General features: G+C 41.7%; 1 protein-coding gene across 1 annotated transcript in view; it reads left to right on the top strand.

Moving 5' to 3' along the window:
- Positions 1-16,124, top strand: part of SVEP1 (sushi, von Willebrand factor type A, EGF and pentraxin domain containing 1) — a 128,720-nt gene that overhangs the window by 80,099 nt on the left and 32,497 nt on the right. The window contains exons 28-36 of the mRNA XM_062018175.1: positions 429-553; positions 6,480-6,603; positions 7,323-7,493; positions 9,188-9,361; positions 12,083-12,202; positions 12,962-13,138; positions 13,886-13,970; positions 14,270-14,461; positions 15,414-15,581. Of these exons, the coding sequence (XP_061874159.1) occupies positions 429-553; positions 6,480-6,603; positions 7,323-7,493; positions 9,188-9,361; positions 12,083-12,202; positions 12,962-13,138; positions 13,886-13,970; positions 14,270-14,461; positions 15,414-15,581 (1,336 nt within the window). The remainder of the gene's footprint in view (positions 1-428; positions 554-6,479; positions 6,604-7,322; positions 7,494-9,187; positions 9,362-12,082; positions 12,203-12,961; positions 13,139-13,885; positions 13,971-14,269; positions 14,462-15,413; positions 15,582-16,124) is intronic.

The following is a 16,124-nucleotide window of genomic DNA, read 5'->3' as shown; positions in this document are numbered from 1 at the left end:
ATCTGACTTCATAAGTTTTTGTTTAAAGCGGGAAGTGCAAGCCAGATTGGAAAACATGCCTCATCTGCTCAAAACTGTATTTTACTTTGCTCTGTAATATGCTTCAGGTACTGAGCTGGAAGTGGTTTTTTAGAGCCAATACCATTTCTGAAGCAACAATGTAAAGTAGCTGCTCTCATCAGCAGCAATTAGTATATAAATACTCATTAGTATTAATGAGTATTTCAGGGTCACTTCTGTATTGTTATGCCCAACTTCCCAGAGGCTTCCTGAGAGCCTTTGTAGAAGGTGGCTGGTCTTCTGCATTACAAAGCTGTAGTAACACAGGACAGCAAAAGTTTTGTTTTACTTAGTTTTTAGTCTTCCCATGGGGATCCCTGCTGCAAGTCTTTATTTCCTATCCCTGTTCTAATTCTCTCTGAGTTTAGGTGGTGGTGCACTTTTACTGGGTCAAGAACAAGATCAGAAAGGAGAAGGACTTAACCCAGCTGAATCTTTTGTGGGCTCCATCAGCCAACTCAATATTTGGGACTATGTCCTATCTCCACAGCAGGTAAGTCCTTACTGCAGTGTTTGAGCACAGGATGGACATTTGAAATACCATTACAAGTTAGTATATTCAATAGACCTCTGTTCCCACAAAAGTCAATGGGGAGCAGATGAAGGTCTGGCTTAGAGTAAAAGGCTTAATATAGTTAGTAGAATAGCTTTAAGCAAAACTAGGTGTGGTAAAATCGACACTGAGTTACCTTATATTGTGACTGAGCCTTTCTGTATTATGTAGCTTTGAAAGACAAATAAAGGCATGCACAAAAACTAGCAGTCCTCTTACAAAAGGAAGAAAACCCAATATGTGTCCAGCAGGTTGAGGGAGGTTCTGCTCCCCTTCTACTCTGCCCTGGTGAGGCCTCATCTGGAGTCCTGTGTCCAGTTCTAGGCTCCCCAGCTCAAGAGGGACAGGTAACTGCTGGACAGTCCAGTGCAGAGCCACCGAGTTGATCAGGGGACTGGACCATCTTTTCTATGAGAAAAGGCTGTGGAATCTGGAATTGTTCGGCTTGGAGGAGACTGAGAGGGGACCTCATTAATACTTACAAGTATTTAAAAGATGTATGTCAAGGGAATGAGGCAACAGTTTTTTTCTGTAGTGTCCAGTGATAGAACTAGGGGTGATAGACATAAGCCAGAACACAAATACTTCCACTTAAACTTAAGGAAAAACTTCTTTACTGTAAAGGTGACAGAGCACTGGCACAGGCTGCCCAGGGAGGTTGTGGAATCTCCTTCTCTGGAGATTTTCAAAACCCATCTGGACACGTTCCTGTGTAACCTGGTCTACGTGGACCTGCTTTAGCAAGGGGATTGGACTCCTACCTTAGCCAAGCTAAGGGCTTCTTTTGCAGGTTAAAATTCCCTCATCCTGCTGCATGAAGGCACTAGGAAAACCACAGAAGGGGTTGTCAGAATTTCTGACAATGCATTAGACACTATGAAAAATCTGAGCTATATAGTCCCAGGAAAAGTCTGAAAGGGCGACAACTGAATCTTAGGCTACTTTTATTTAGGTACCAAAAATAAAGGTTTGGCACTAACTTTAACAAAATTAAAAACTTAAAGTGGATCAAAAGATATCTGCAAGGACAGTGATCACTTAGCTTTTCTGAGAGACTGTGGTGATTTAGCCCTGGCTGGGTGCCAGGTGCCCACCAAGTTGTTCTATCACTCCCTCTCTTAAACTGGACAGAGGAGAGAGAAACATAATGAGAGCTTTATGAGTTGAGATAAGGACAGGGAGATCACTCAGCAAGTAGCATCACGGGCAAAACAGACTCAACTTGGGAAGAAAAGGGCTTGATTTATTAAGGGCTATTAAAACAGAGTACGGAAATGAGAAGTAAAATCTGAATCTTAAAATACCTCCCCCAGCCCTCCTTATTCTTTGCTACTGCTTCTTCTCCGGGAGAGGCCTCATCACACTGCCCACTGCTACACTGTGGGGTCCCTCCCCATGGGAAACAGTCTTCCATGTACTTCTCCAATGTGAGTCCTTCCCATGGGCTACAGTTCCTCACAAACTGCTCCAGCAAGGGGCCTTCCACGGGAGCAGCTCCTCACACTCTGCCTCAACGTGGGTCATCCACCGGGAGAACAGTCCTTCAGGTACCAACTGCTCCAGCCTGAGTCCCTCACGGGATCACAAGTCCTGATACCAAACCTGCTCTGGTGTGGGCTCCTCTCTCCCTACAGACTCCCAGGTCCTGCCAGGAACTTGCTCCAGGGTGAGCTTCCCACAGAGTCACAGCCTCCTTCAGGCATCCACCCGCTCTGGCATGGACTCCTCCACAGGCTGCGAGTGAATCTCTGCTCCCCTGTGGCCTCCATGGGCTGCAGAGGCACAGCTGCCTCACCATGGGCTGCACCACAGGTCACGGGGGAGTCTTTCTTTCAGGGCCTAAGCGCCCTCCTCCCCTCCTTCTCTACTGACCTTGGTGTCTGTGGAGATGTTTTCACATTCTCACTCCCTTTTGCTGCTGCTGTTCAGCAACTGCACAGCAACTTCTTCCCCTTCTCAAATAAATGATTCACAGAGGCATTACCTTCATCAGTAATTGACCAGGCCTGGGTAAGGTGCAGGGTCTAACTTAGAAATGACTGGCCCTAGCTCTATCAGCCACAGGGGAAGCTTCTGGCAGATTTTTGTTTTGAAAAGCCATCCCTGTAGCCCCCTGCTACCAAAATCCAACCACACAAAGCGACTTCAGGTAAGCTTCAGTGCTCAATTATCCCCAGTGAATTTTTTTTCTTAGTATCTAGTTGAGATATCCCACTTCCATTTATGACTACTGTTTCTGTCTCCCACCCTGCACTGCTGTGAAAAGCCTGACTCTATATACTTGATTACCTCTGTAGAGGAACTAGGAGCTGCTCTTAGGTATCCCCAAAGCTATGTCTGGCCCAGGCGGAACCAGCCTTGGTCCCACAGTCTGTCATGATAAGGCAAACGCTCCAGCTCATCACTTTTTTTATGCCCTATCCTGAACTTACTCCAGCTTGTCAATGTCTTTCTTGTGCCCACAATACAAAATGGAATGCAATATTCCAGATATGGTCTAATAAACACTGAGAAGAGGGAATAATGCCTTCCTTGGTTTTCTAGTTGTGGCCCTATTCACACAGCCAGGGATGCTGTTGGTCCTCCGTATTGCCAAGGCTCACAGCTGATTGATACAGAGCTTACTTCCTGACAGGGCCCCCAGGTTCTTTTCCACAGACCTTTCCCCTTTCCAGGTTTTCTCCTGCCTGTATTGATGAGAGGTTTTTCCTTCCCATTTGTTCCTGCTGAATTTCATGAAGTCTGTGTCGGCCTATTCCTCCAGCTGTCACAGTCCCTGTAGATGTAGCTTGGTCTTTGACCATACTGGCTGGGCCTCACAGATTGATATTATCTGCAAATCTGGTGACAATGTGCTCCATCACTGCTTCCTGTTCATTAGTATTTCAGTCCTGAAGATTAGAAATTATGACACTGTTCATAACACTCAAACAGCAAGAGCTAATGTTCATAAGTAGTATTTTCATTTCTTGGAGGAAGGGTATCTGTGTTCAAAGGTTTTTCTCTTCCCATGGTGTTTTTTCAAGGTTTTACCACTGTTTGGCGGGTTATCACTGTTTGTTGTCCGTGATCCAAATAAGAAAAAATAAAATTAACAGAAAATTAACAGTAGAAGCTTTGCTTCCAGCATCCAAATGTCCTCTCTGCTTCATTTTCCTCTTCTTTGCTACTCTGGCTTTCTGATAGGTTCACAACTTCCCAGCAATCTGCCACTTTTCTTGGTTTTTGGGGTCACAAGTTGTTGCATTGCCAAGTCAAATCCTCAGGTTTTTGTTCAGTAGCAGTTTTGAAGCTGGTAAGTATGCATGTGGCTTTACAGAACACACTAGTGAAGAGGTTGTGTCTTTCTCAGTAGCTGCCTGTCTTTAATGACATGCTTGATTAAAGTCCCATTTGCTTAAAATGTAATACTGGTAGGACAAGAAAGAAAATCCTGCCCTTCATTTATGGTGTCCGTGCTACTCATCTCAAAAGACAGATTGGTCAAGGAGCTAAGCCAACTAAGCTTCCTATAAAATTTTTACCTCATTCACTTTGGAGCTTAGGGTAGCAAATTACTTCTTTATCTGTTACGACTAGTTTTGTTCTGACCAGATGGAACTATTCAGTAAGTCTTACCTTCCTATTTTCAGACATAGAGGAAAGCAGGGTGACAGAATGTATTGCCCGGTGAATAAGTAAAGGAGAAGTCCACTAAGATATTTCTTTGTGTACTTTAATTGCATATCCACTTGTATATACAGTTTTATATAGGTTAACTCAGCCTGGTTGTTTTGTTGCTGAGTAGACAGCACTGGTAATATGAGTTGTCTATGTAGGACTGTGAGATCCTTTCTGACCCTCCATTCCCAATCATTCGGCTTAGAAGGGCTGGTTCCCAGAGCTGCCTTTCTCATACAGAAAATCTTTCCGTGCTGCATCCTTGCACTTTGTTTGCAGCCCTTGGCCTAAGCAGTTTCCATCAGCACATACCGTTGAAGTGAAATCTTTGAAATGGCCTGAGAATAAACAGGGCAGGTTGCTCCCTTCTCTAGCTAAGTTGGTTCTGGAAGAGTCTTATCTGCCTTGCTGGAGTTCAGGGTAGGGGGAATGTGAGAGTAATTCATTCTAGGGTTCATAGTGTGCCTTTCTTTTTAACAAAGACAAATAGTATTGCACATTATTCTTTCATTCACTGAAGACTTGACAGAAGCCAGTCATACTTCTGAGAAAGAGAGTTTCCCAGCTGTTCAGCATGAACTTGGCATATCTGTGCCTTTCTAACCAGCTAGCTGGTGCCTTGAAGCCATGCTGCATATATTGGATGGGTAGGCTGGCTGTGCTGACATATACACAGGCCACTGGGCTACTTATCTTCACTCTTCTTAATTCATTTTTGCACACTGTTGAAGGAAACACTCCTTTCTCCCTGCCAGGGAATTACTGGAATGACCCTCTAGCAGAGAAGAGACAAAGAGTAGGAAGTAGTCTCAGTAGCCTAATTACCAACATGTTCCCTTAATTGGTTAACCATCTGTTCTCCATAGACCATATCCCTTTACTGTGCATTTATATTCCTGAGGGCATATATGTTTTTCTCAGAGTTCTGTGGCTGAGATATAATTGTGTCTGCCCTGTTAGGGAGAAACGTAGTGGGGCCAGTAACTTGGGCCAGTAACACACCTTGGCCCAGTCACTTTCTGGGACTATGTTTCCTTTCTATTCTTGGAGTTATAGTGAACAAAGTAATGCACAGCAAGTCCCAAGACTTGGTGTTTCATTTACAGTTTACAAACACTTGGATGTAGCAGAAATCTCACTGAATCTGAGCTCCTCCTATGGGATCTTTATTAAATATTTATGTGAGTCTGTCGGTGTGTTCTTACTATTGAATATAATTTAGACTGGTGTTTGAATAGATTAAAAGTGCTGTGCCATTTGGGATTGTAGTCTCCAAGTCCCTTTTGTTGGTGACCAAATAGAAACATAATAATGTTGCTACTTGTAATAGATTCTCAGTCACCATGAAGAAGCAGGAATGCTTTTGCCTTATTGAAATTTATTTTTTAATATTAAAATACGATACTGAAAGCGCTCAAGGATTCCCATTGGCATCTCAGTTTCTTGTGGTAAGAATGCAAAAGAAAACCCTACTGGTGCCATTAAAGGAGTTATGTTTTAAATTGAAAACTTTTCCATCAAAAATACTTGACCAGATCTGCTCTCAAGATATTAATCTGCTGGTAATCTAACAGTGTATTCCTTTCTTTCTCTCATCTGTAGTTTGCTTATATCATTCATATTTCAGTACATGGTTAGTTATGGCCCTGTTCTGATTTAGTTGAAGTTGGTGCCATTAGTATTGTTGTGAATAAGCCTTACCTGCAGTATTTATAAGAGCCTAGTGCATTGAATTCACAATAAATTGATTTACTAAACACCTCCTTTTTGTGTTTCTGTTCCTTAAATGTGGTAGAAAACTTTGCAGAAAGCAAATCTTCAGCACTCAGTTACTCTTGTCTCCTATTTGACATTTTTTTTCACATTGCATTCTCATACCTGCCTTTTTCTGTGACATAAATCCATTTTTCTTTCATGCTAAAAAAAGCAATTGTGTTTCAAGAACTATGTTTTATACTTTGCTTGTATGACAAATATTCTTTCAGATGTTACCTCAGTACATAACTGTCCACAGCTACATGGTCTTTAAGTAAAAAATAACAAATAGTTCAAGCAGAGCCCTCTTATGCTAGAAAGAATGAACATAAATTATGCAAGGATTTGTTTTAGTGATGCATGCAGACATGGAAGGAGGTTTTTTTTTTTTTTACATTTTTTTCCTACATGATCTTTAAACAGCACCTTATCGTCTGTTTTAAATCCATAGGTAAAATCTCTGGCTACGTCCTGCCCAGAAGAACTCCAAAAAGGAAATGTACTAGCCTGGCCAGATTTCTTGCCAGGAGTTGTTGGAAGAGTGAAGATAGATTACAAGAGTATATTTTGTGCTGGTTAGAACTTTATTTCCTAAAACGCTCTTTTCTGAAAAATATTCTAAGATTCTTTTATGAGGTCAAATGTCCTAGCTTAGAGGCTTTGTCCTGCTAACTTTGTATAAAATATTTTGATAATTTGACAGAACATTAAGTGCTTCATTCCTCAAATTCCAGGGGTTTTTAACAGAAGTTCTCTGAAATCTTTTGACAGAGACTTATTGCTTCCTGAGTTAAGATGGGGAAAGAGTGAAGATGATGTAGGGTCAGAACAAAGTTTTCCTTGTCTTTTATTCTGAAAGTAATTAGATAATATTAAAACAGCTACTACCTCCTCACCTCTTTTCCTACAGAGTCCTTTTCTGATGTTATATTTCGGTGATTCTCCAAACCTTTTGAACCCAAGCAGGATGTAGCAAACATAACACTTGCCAAAACTGTTTCCTGGATAAACTTGGAGAGGTGACTGTGAGGGTGAGGGAGCAGTGGAACAGGCTGCCCAGAGGGGTTGTGGAGTCTCCTTCCTTGGAGGTCTTCAAGACCCGCCTGGACGTGTTCCTATGTGACCTGATCTAGGTGAACCTGCTTCTGCAGCGGGGTGGACTAGATGATCTCTAAAGGTCCCTTCCAACCCCTACCATTCTATGACTCTATGATAATAAAACAATCAGATAATAAATTTATTTGTTTGAGGACATAGCTGTATCTCTTACTCTGTGCATATATTTTGTCCGCAGACTGTCCATCTTTGCAAGGATCCATACCACACCTGCGGGCCTCTTCTGCTGACGTAAAGCCAGGGTCCAAAGTGAGCCTTACCTGTGACCCCGGCTTCCAGATAGTGGGAAACTCAGTTCAACACTGCCTTAACCTGGGACAGTGGACACGGCCTTTTCCTCGCTGTGAAAGTGAGTTGTGTCAGTAGGCCATCAGGATTAGGAAACCCTAGCTTTTATTTGGACCCTATCACTATTCATGGCCTGTTTATCCCTGCAGCTATGATGCACTTGAATCTATCCTTGTTACAGCACGTGCTTAAAACCAAAGTAATATCTTACTGAGCAGGAACTACACCACAATGGGATTCAGTCACTTTTTCCAGTGATTTTCTAGTGTTCATGGCACAATTAAATCTACTTAATCTGATACTCCAGACTTTCCTCCTCTGTACACCAGAAGTGTGGAAGATGCACAAGAAATCCTAGATAATATCTCTGGGATTTTTCAGTGTCACTGAATGTCTGGTTTGAAGTAAAAGCCTTGACCTTAGTATGTTATAGACTGTTTTCTTTAAAGGCTGTAAATATATCTGTCAGGTCTTAAAAGTGCTCCAAGACTTAGGGGATTTCTTCTAAGAAACAGGGTTGTATACGTTCAGGTGGCCAATGTTTTTCAATTCCTACTTTCCTGCTTCTGCCTTCCTCTTTTCTTTGGTTCTCCTCTGCTGTGACTACACTTGTATTTTTAATTTCAGCAGAATAGTAAATTAGCCCAAGAAGCAGGCATTGCATGATCCCAGAGTTGATCAGTAGTTTGGGGAAAAAAATCAAATTAGTTTAGAATACCTTAAAAATAGTTTGATCTAAAATTTATGTGATTTTTATTACTTCCTCTTTATTCAGTTGTTCATAGCACAATTACAGCATTTGTCTCCTCTTATGCCTAAAGAATAGCATACATGTGAGGATTTACCCAAAAGCAAGTTCTGCTGGGCAGAGCATAAGTTCACTGGCAAATACAGCTTTTATCTTCTTGGTGTGTTATCAGTGACCAGAACTCTGTTACTGTTGTCATCAGATTTCTCTGTATTGGGCCTGGCAATGTTACCTGTCAAACACATAGCTCAGACTGAACAGGGTTGTCCTGCCACAAACGTGCTGATTCAATGAGGGGCAGACTCACCCACTGGCTTTTCTCAGTCTGTTCCACAAGTACCCAATGAATGAAAGTGGGTTGAAGATAGCTGTTTCCTGCATTAAGAACTGCAGGGTTTATATACAGCAACCTCCAGCAGGTGGGTACAGTGATGCCTTCTGCTGGCACAGCTGGGATCAGAAGGACTTATTTACTATAGCCCAAGATTGTCTGTGAGGTTGTCTCAATCTCTCCATTGTTCAAGCACTCCCTGGTCTCAGACAAGTACAGTAACATCTTGGCAGTAATCTGTCAGCTAGTTTTGTAATAGTTAAAAACACTATAACACTGAGCTTGTTTTTCAGTGAAGGGAAATAACAGGGACCTCCATGGAGGCAAATTTTACTTTTCCTTTTTCCTTAAAACTCGCTAAGAACCATTGCTTATCAGGGAAAGTGTCCTGTGACTGAAGAGCATCTCTTCAGATCTTAGTCACAATTGTCTCCTACAAAATAGCAGAAGCTTGAGAGTCTTGCTCAGTCTCTGATTGACAGGTGCCCACAAAACAAGACCTCCCACTGGACCTGGCATCCATTAGCTACCTCCAAAAAGGCCTTGGCTGTCTTGCAGATGGCATTCAACAGTTGCAGAGAACAAAATCTTCAGTGGTGGCTCTAATATGGAATTATTATGAAATTATCTGTGTCTGCACTGCTAACATCTGTATTTTTTTTCACTCATGTTGCAGGAATCAGCTGTGGGGTGCCTCCACCTTTAGAAAATGGATTTTATTCAGCTGAGGACTTTTTTGCTGGCAGTACTGTCACCTATCACTGCAGCAACGGCTACTATTTGTTGGGTGACTCCAGAATGTTGTGCCTGGACAATGGGAGCTGGAACAGCATTTCCCCCTCTTGCCTCGGTGAGGTGTGCTGTGTGGCTGCATGGGCTGGCAATCTTGCCCCTCTTCAGTGTCCTTGGGTTTGGGCAGGATTTTGTTTTGAAATTGTAAAGGTTGGCCAGAGTCTCATAAATGTCACTCCAAACACTCACATTTCTGAAATACCATGCTCAGCATTATGCAAAAATAAAACTACATCCTGACATCTTTCTCTGTCAGTCCTCTTCTAAGCACAAGCGTGCATTGCACTCCCAGCCTTTCTCCTTACAGGTTCATTTAGCACTTGAGTCTCCGCATTCTCTGTTTCTAACCTGTGCATTTCCCTGTGCTTCAGCATGCTGCCTGTGTCCCTCTCTGACAAGGTTTCTTTAGATGTTCCATGCATGGAGACTTTAATGTTAAATAGCAAATTTACTTACCTGAACACCATTGATGCTACACAGGATTTCTGATTTAGCAGACAGATGCAAAATATACTGCATAACACAATACAAATAAATTCAAGTTACACTTAACAAAAGATAACAACTGCACTACCCAATTCAACCACAATACCAATGCATTTCCTATTACCAGTTTTAATAACATGCTTACTGTCATGACACGACATGTGAGCTGAGGCCAGCTCAAGCCCAGTGCTGGTTGTCTGGGTTTTACACTCTGTATTAGCCCGAGCCATGTATTCCCATTCCACCCCCTGTGCTAATCTGACTAATTCAGAAAGAGATTCACAATCTGTTAATGAGCTCTTAAGAGTTACAGAGAGGAGAAGCATTTATGCCACCAGTTGACCACTCAGCTGTTGACAGCTGATCACCTAAAACAAAGGCCACCTTTCTGTGTTCTTGTGCTGAGTCAGCTTCTTTGTAGCAGTAGTGGTCAGTCACACTCCCTGAGCTTCATGGGCAGATCATTTTTTCCTGACATCTCAGAGCTTTCTTCCATTGTGATCAGTCACACATGCCTGTCTGCTGCAGAATTTAGAGGGCTGGGAGTACGCTTAAACACAGTTCACCTAGTTGCCACACCTAGTTGCCACTTCCTCGTCAGCTGGGTATGGTGTACTAGATGCAGCTGAAAAGTGAGACAGACCAGCATTGTATTGTGTATGGAGGACTGGATGTGACTGTTCTTGTAGCACCATGTCTTCAGAAGATCCCTGCTAGAATCCACTAGATAGTTGTACTTGAATTCCTGTTTTAGTCATGCCTAACATGGAGTTGCCAGGTAACAATCTGACAAGATTTGTGTTTGATTTTTTGCTGTAGGTCTATCACTTCTTTTTTTTTCAGTCAGGGTGAGCAAAAGAAATTCACTGTGCAGTAAAATCTTATCTGATTTTGTAGCATCCTGTTTACTAGGACTCCTTCAGAGCTTCCAAATAGACTGTCCAGTCTTTTGTTGCTCTCTTTGCTTTTCTCCTTTGCAGTTTATACCAAGGCCTAAAGATGGGCAGGCGCCAGAGTAGGTGTTGCAAGGTATCAAATAGACATCTGTGCAGTAGGAAAAGCCTTGTGCCTCACCTTCCAGCTTGTCATGTCTCTCATAAAGCTGAGTAGACTAACGAGAAAAAGAAAACAGGAGTGGCTTTAGCACCCTGACCTACCCTTTACCTTTCTGATTCATGCTGCAGGCAGGTGCTAACAAAGCCTGGTACATGTGTGCTCTGGGGCACTCCTTTTGCTCTGTTATTGATCTGATTCATCCTGACCTTCCAGTCTTCCTTGCCAGTTATTCCAGTTCTGCTGTGGTAGGACTTTGCATTCTCTTGATGCTTGTGTAATTGCCAAATGTTTTGGTTTTAATGTGTAGTTTTCATCCTGCACATCAGAAAGAAACTCCTTTTCTGTTCAGAATATTTTTGGTTTCATGCTGGCCAGACGCATTCAGCCGTGAAGAAAAAACATACCAATGCAGTACATTTGTTGCTTTTTTTTAAAAGTTGCTTTTGGAAATGGGCAAAGAACTCCAGCTATAATGTCTGCATAGTATACCTATTTCGACAGCTATCCTGTAGAAAGGCTTTTAAACAAAGACTGGTTCTGTCTCTAACAGTCTAGTATATATAAAAAATAATCACCAATGTCAGCATTTTTCAATTAGATACTTTGAAATTGACCCTTTGCAATTTATAACTTCTTGTTTACACACCAAGAACACTTCTGTACAGTAAGGATTTGAAAGCTGATATGAAGTATTCTGGAGTGAAAATCATGCTATATCACATGTAAAGCATAAATCATTTGACATTTCTAGGCACTGCTATCAAATAAATAGTTAATTATAACACCTAATATATTTTGAACTCATTTTAACTTTTCTGGCAACTACAGACACTTCTCATTCTTAGTCTAATGTAATTATCTTCAGCAAAGGTGAGGCACTAATCATACTTTATATTCAAAGTATTTCCCCTCTTTAATAAGTTTTCGTGTCTTGCTGGTGAGAAGTTTGAGATGTAGGGGATTTTGCAAGCAAGCGTTCAGTGCAGAAGTCCTCCCTCATATTGTCTGTCCAAAGTAGCAGTAACACCATATGACTTACAAAGTCTGTTCTTCTACTCCTTGGAAACTAGATACTTTTTTGCAAATACTGACTAAAGCTTAATAGAATTTGTGCCTGATTTTTTTTTTTAATTATTTTTTTAATAAAGTGATTCCTGTTGACAGTGAGGCGGAAATTCAAAGCCAGTGCTCATTAAAAATACGCTAGAGACATCTTTTGTGTGTTTCTTCTTTGTAGATGTCGATGAATGTGCTGTTGGATCAGACTGCAATGAGCATGCATCTTGTGTCAACACAAATGGATCCTATGTTTGTACTTGCATCCCTCCTTACACAGGAGATGGCAAAAAATGTGCAGGTATGAGGAAGAAAAACACGAAGTTAGCATTTCCAAGGTTCCATTTAGGCTTATATTCTGCCTCCCACTGTGGGACATGGTTGCCACTAATTAATATTGAGGGAGGGACATGATAGGCTTGCTGTCATTTCCAGGTCATGTTGGCCTGAATGGGGCTGTGATGAAATGTCTCTTTTTTATTTCTTGAGAACTCTTGTCTCCCTGTGGAGACAGCTGTCATTGGGATGCTTCTACAAGACATAAACATGCAAAATCCTCTTGCACACGGAATACATGTGCAGAAGACCTGGGAAGGCCACATGGCAAAACATGAGCTGAGCAGTGAAGACATATTTGAATACAAACACCTGAGTGAGGCTTGAGCTGCCTGTGGAAACACTAAGCTAGGTAACTGCATGAAGATGACAAGACAGTAGCACAGGTTGGGATAAAAGGTAGTTGAGCTGATTTCATGTTCAGACTGGACATGCTGGAATGAGTTTTCCCTCACAGAGGGAAAAGTGACCATAAGACATGTTTGCTTCTGAAAATGAATGTGAACTCAGTTACAGAAGGCTCTTCCACATGAGAAGCTTACTCACAGAAGTTGTCCGTGCCTATCTCTTACGTGCAGAACAGAGAAAAGCTGGTAGGACTGTAAACTACTTACACATGCTCCACCATCCAACTTTCAGAAAATTCCCAAGAGTATCTCCTGCAACTTGTTTATAAAACTGAGTATTTAGTTATGTTATTGATAGTTTCTTTCTTCCTCCTCAGAACCAGTGAAGTGCCATAACCCAGGAAATCCAGAGCATGGCCATTTGTATGGGGACACGTACAGTGTTGGCAGTGAAGTAACATTTTCCTGTGAAGAGGGGTTTCAGCTGACAGGAGTGATTAAACTTACATGCATGGAGTCTGGGGAGTGGAGCCACCCAATACCATCTTGTGAAGGTGTGATTCCTGGGGGAATGTGTGTTGTTGAGATGAAAGGGGAAAAGCAGTAGTGCAGAGCCTTTATAGGGACCACAGCAGCTGATGAAACCCTGTCCTGACAGACCTGGATCTCAGTGTTGAAGTTGTGTTGTCTTAAGAGACATAAGCACCAGCTGAAGCTTGTCTAACAGTTGTATTTTTCATCATAGTATACCCTTACGCATTCTCTGAAGCATTAAAGGCGTAAACTCCTCTCATTTTCATGAAAGCATTAAAAGTGTCTTTTTCTCCACCCAGCCTTCTGTTTTCAAGAAGCTTGTGGGAACCTAATGTCTTAAAGATCTTTAACTGTGTTAAAGTGGATAAAAGACAACCAGAGAGGATAGGCTGGTTCATGTACATGGTACAATTGCAGAAATTACTTCTTTAGAAAACTGGAACAAATGAAAGAAAGCAACAGGGTAAAATGAAAGGGTGATGAAAACAGCATAAAAAAAAACTTGTCCGTAGGGGAGGGGTGGATATGGAGTCCTCTTGATAGTCAAGCATGTGGTTTGTAGAACAGTTCCAGCTAGTTAGTCCAATTTCTCAGAAAGGTGAAGTCAGGTGAAGAGCCCTAAAGGTCAGTTATAGCTTAGTCAAGAAGAACCCAGAGCTTTACACTGATTTACAAACCTATTTAGAAAACATTAAGCAAATCCTGATTTTCTGTTCTTATTTTATTAGCGATGTATCAACCTCTCTTGTTTTTCTGTCTTTTTAAAGCTATATCCTGTGGTGGTCCAGTTATTCCAGAGAACAGCACCATTTTGGGCTCAAATTTTACATACCACAATAAGGTGGTGTACAGGTAGGAATTCAGTTTAAGTGCTATGTTAATAATTGAGAATCTGGCAACAAATGAGTATGGCTGAACTGAGAGAGTGATTGAAATGAAGGAAAGGAGCAAGACAGGATTAAAATAATGAGAAGACATTTGTTTATAGCTGTGACTATTCACTAGCAGCACTGAATGTTCAGCGTCAGCTCTCTGTGCCTTATAAACAAGGGTGCTGTATGTAAGTGTAGATGGAGAGAGAAATGGAATGGCTGATTAGGTTGTACATAAAAAGCTCTGTGTTTGAGAGCACTTCTTTTCTTCTAACTCAGATGCAATGATGGATACAACTTAGTGGGTGAAAAGGAAATTCAATGCCTTGCTAGTGGCGTTTGGAGTCATCCTCCCCCCTCCTGTGAAATGGTGACTTGTCCTAGCCCACAGGAGATCAGCAATGGAAAACACACACTCACTGGCACAACCTACCTTTCCTCTGTATCATACACCTGTGACAATGGATACAGGTAAATACAGGAATGTTCCTGAGCCAAATGCAGGCAGCGTGCTTGCTAGAAGAAATTTTGCCACAGGTGGGTGGAGCCCACTGCCTTGACAGGGTCTGTGCCATATCTGTAATGGCGTTACAGGTCAGTGGTGTTCTCTTCCATTAACCTCTGAGCTCATTTGTATCAGCTGAACACAGGGGTCTAATACTATTTGAGACTAAATGACTGAGACGCAGCTGTGTGGGGTTCTCAACTAGGACATGGAAACTACTGGAAATCCATAGCCAACCGACATAGCAGCTGCAGGTCAGGGTGTTCAGCCAGGCCATCTCACAGTGGTGTTGCATAGCTTCTGTTTAGAAAACTTAGTCACACCTTTTTTACTAATGCATTGCTGTTTCCTCAGCTAGGGAAAAATTCCATCAACTTCAATTGTGTTTGGCCATTCATTCAAACAAAATTATTTACCTGCTGAAGGAACTGAATGCCTTTTTGTAAGCAAACCTGAACTGGAACATTTCCTTCAGGTTTCTGAGTGACAATGGTGAGTCATCAAGGACCACATCCTTGAGTGGATCAGATCTCAGACTGAGACCTAGTTGCAAGTCTCAAGATTGACATTGTGTTGATGGCGTGCAAATCAATCTTTAAGCTTAAATAAATATTTAAGCACCCCATGACTTTCTTTTGTGATTTAAAGAAGGGCAGAGCTACAGCAGAAGTTAGTTGTGTGTCTGCATGGTATATTGAGCCCTACATGAACTCTGCCAGTACTCTCTTCAAAGTAGTCTGAAGACTAACTTTTTTGACAGCATCAACAGTGTTTATTTATGAACAGAGAGTGAGATTCTGACCTCTACTGAAGTCATTGAGAGACTCCCCTTGGTTTTATTGGGGCTAGCACCTCTTTCCATCACTGTTCCTCACTTGGACTGAAATGTCAGCCTTAATGATAATATTTGTGTCTCAGCCTTCAGGGACCTTCTGTACTTGTCTGTGCATCTTCAGGGAACTGGAACAGCACACCACCAGCTTGCAATGTTATCTCTTGTGGATCCCCTCCTACTATCAAAGATGCAGTCATCAGTGGAAGTAATTTTACTTTTGGAAACACAGTCTCTTACACCTGTAAGGAAGGGTATGTAGATTAGCACTACGAGACTAACAGAATGAGTAAAACTGGTGCACTGTTTCACAAGTCCTTTATATCTGCATACTAATTAATTATTGCTCCTTCCATCTTAACTCTCGGGAAATTAAATGTGATGGAGATTTTTTTGTGAGCTGTCAAATTAGTACGGGACACAAGCATTTCTTAAATTAGTTTCATGGCAGCTGGAATGAATGGATTCTGGAAGAGGAAAATGGAGAGGGGTCATGGGGAATGATAGACCAATTCAATAGGAAGCCCTCTCCCTTGGAATTACTACAGAACTGTATTTCTGTGGTAATCTCAAGGCCTTGATCATAAAGAATTCTCTGTCTCTTTAGGCTGTAAGAAATCTGTTTGTTGTGTTTTGAGACCCGTCTGTTGTGGGGATCTAAATTCTCCTTCCTTAAAACTCTTACTCCTTGTTTATTGAGATGTATTATTTTATTTTGATTTCTGTCTACTCATTGTAGTGACTATTTCAGACCATGTTTCATCAAAGATGAGATTTCATTTTGATGTTGTCAAGCA

The sequence above is a fragment of the Colius striatus genome, chromosome Z (genome assembly GCF_028858725.1).
Source record: "Colius striatus isolate bColStr4 chromosome Z, bColStr4.1.hap1, whole genome shotgun sequence".
In the NCBI taxonomy this organism is placed as follows: Eukaryota; Metazoa; Chordata; class Aves; order Coliiformes; family Coliidae; genus Colius; species Colius striatus.
This window is presented reverse-complemented; position numbering and strand designations above follow the sequence as displayed.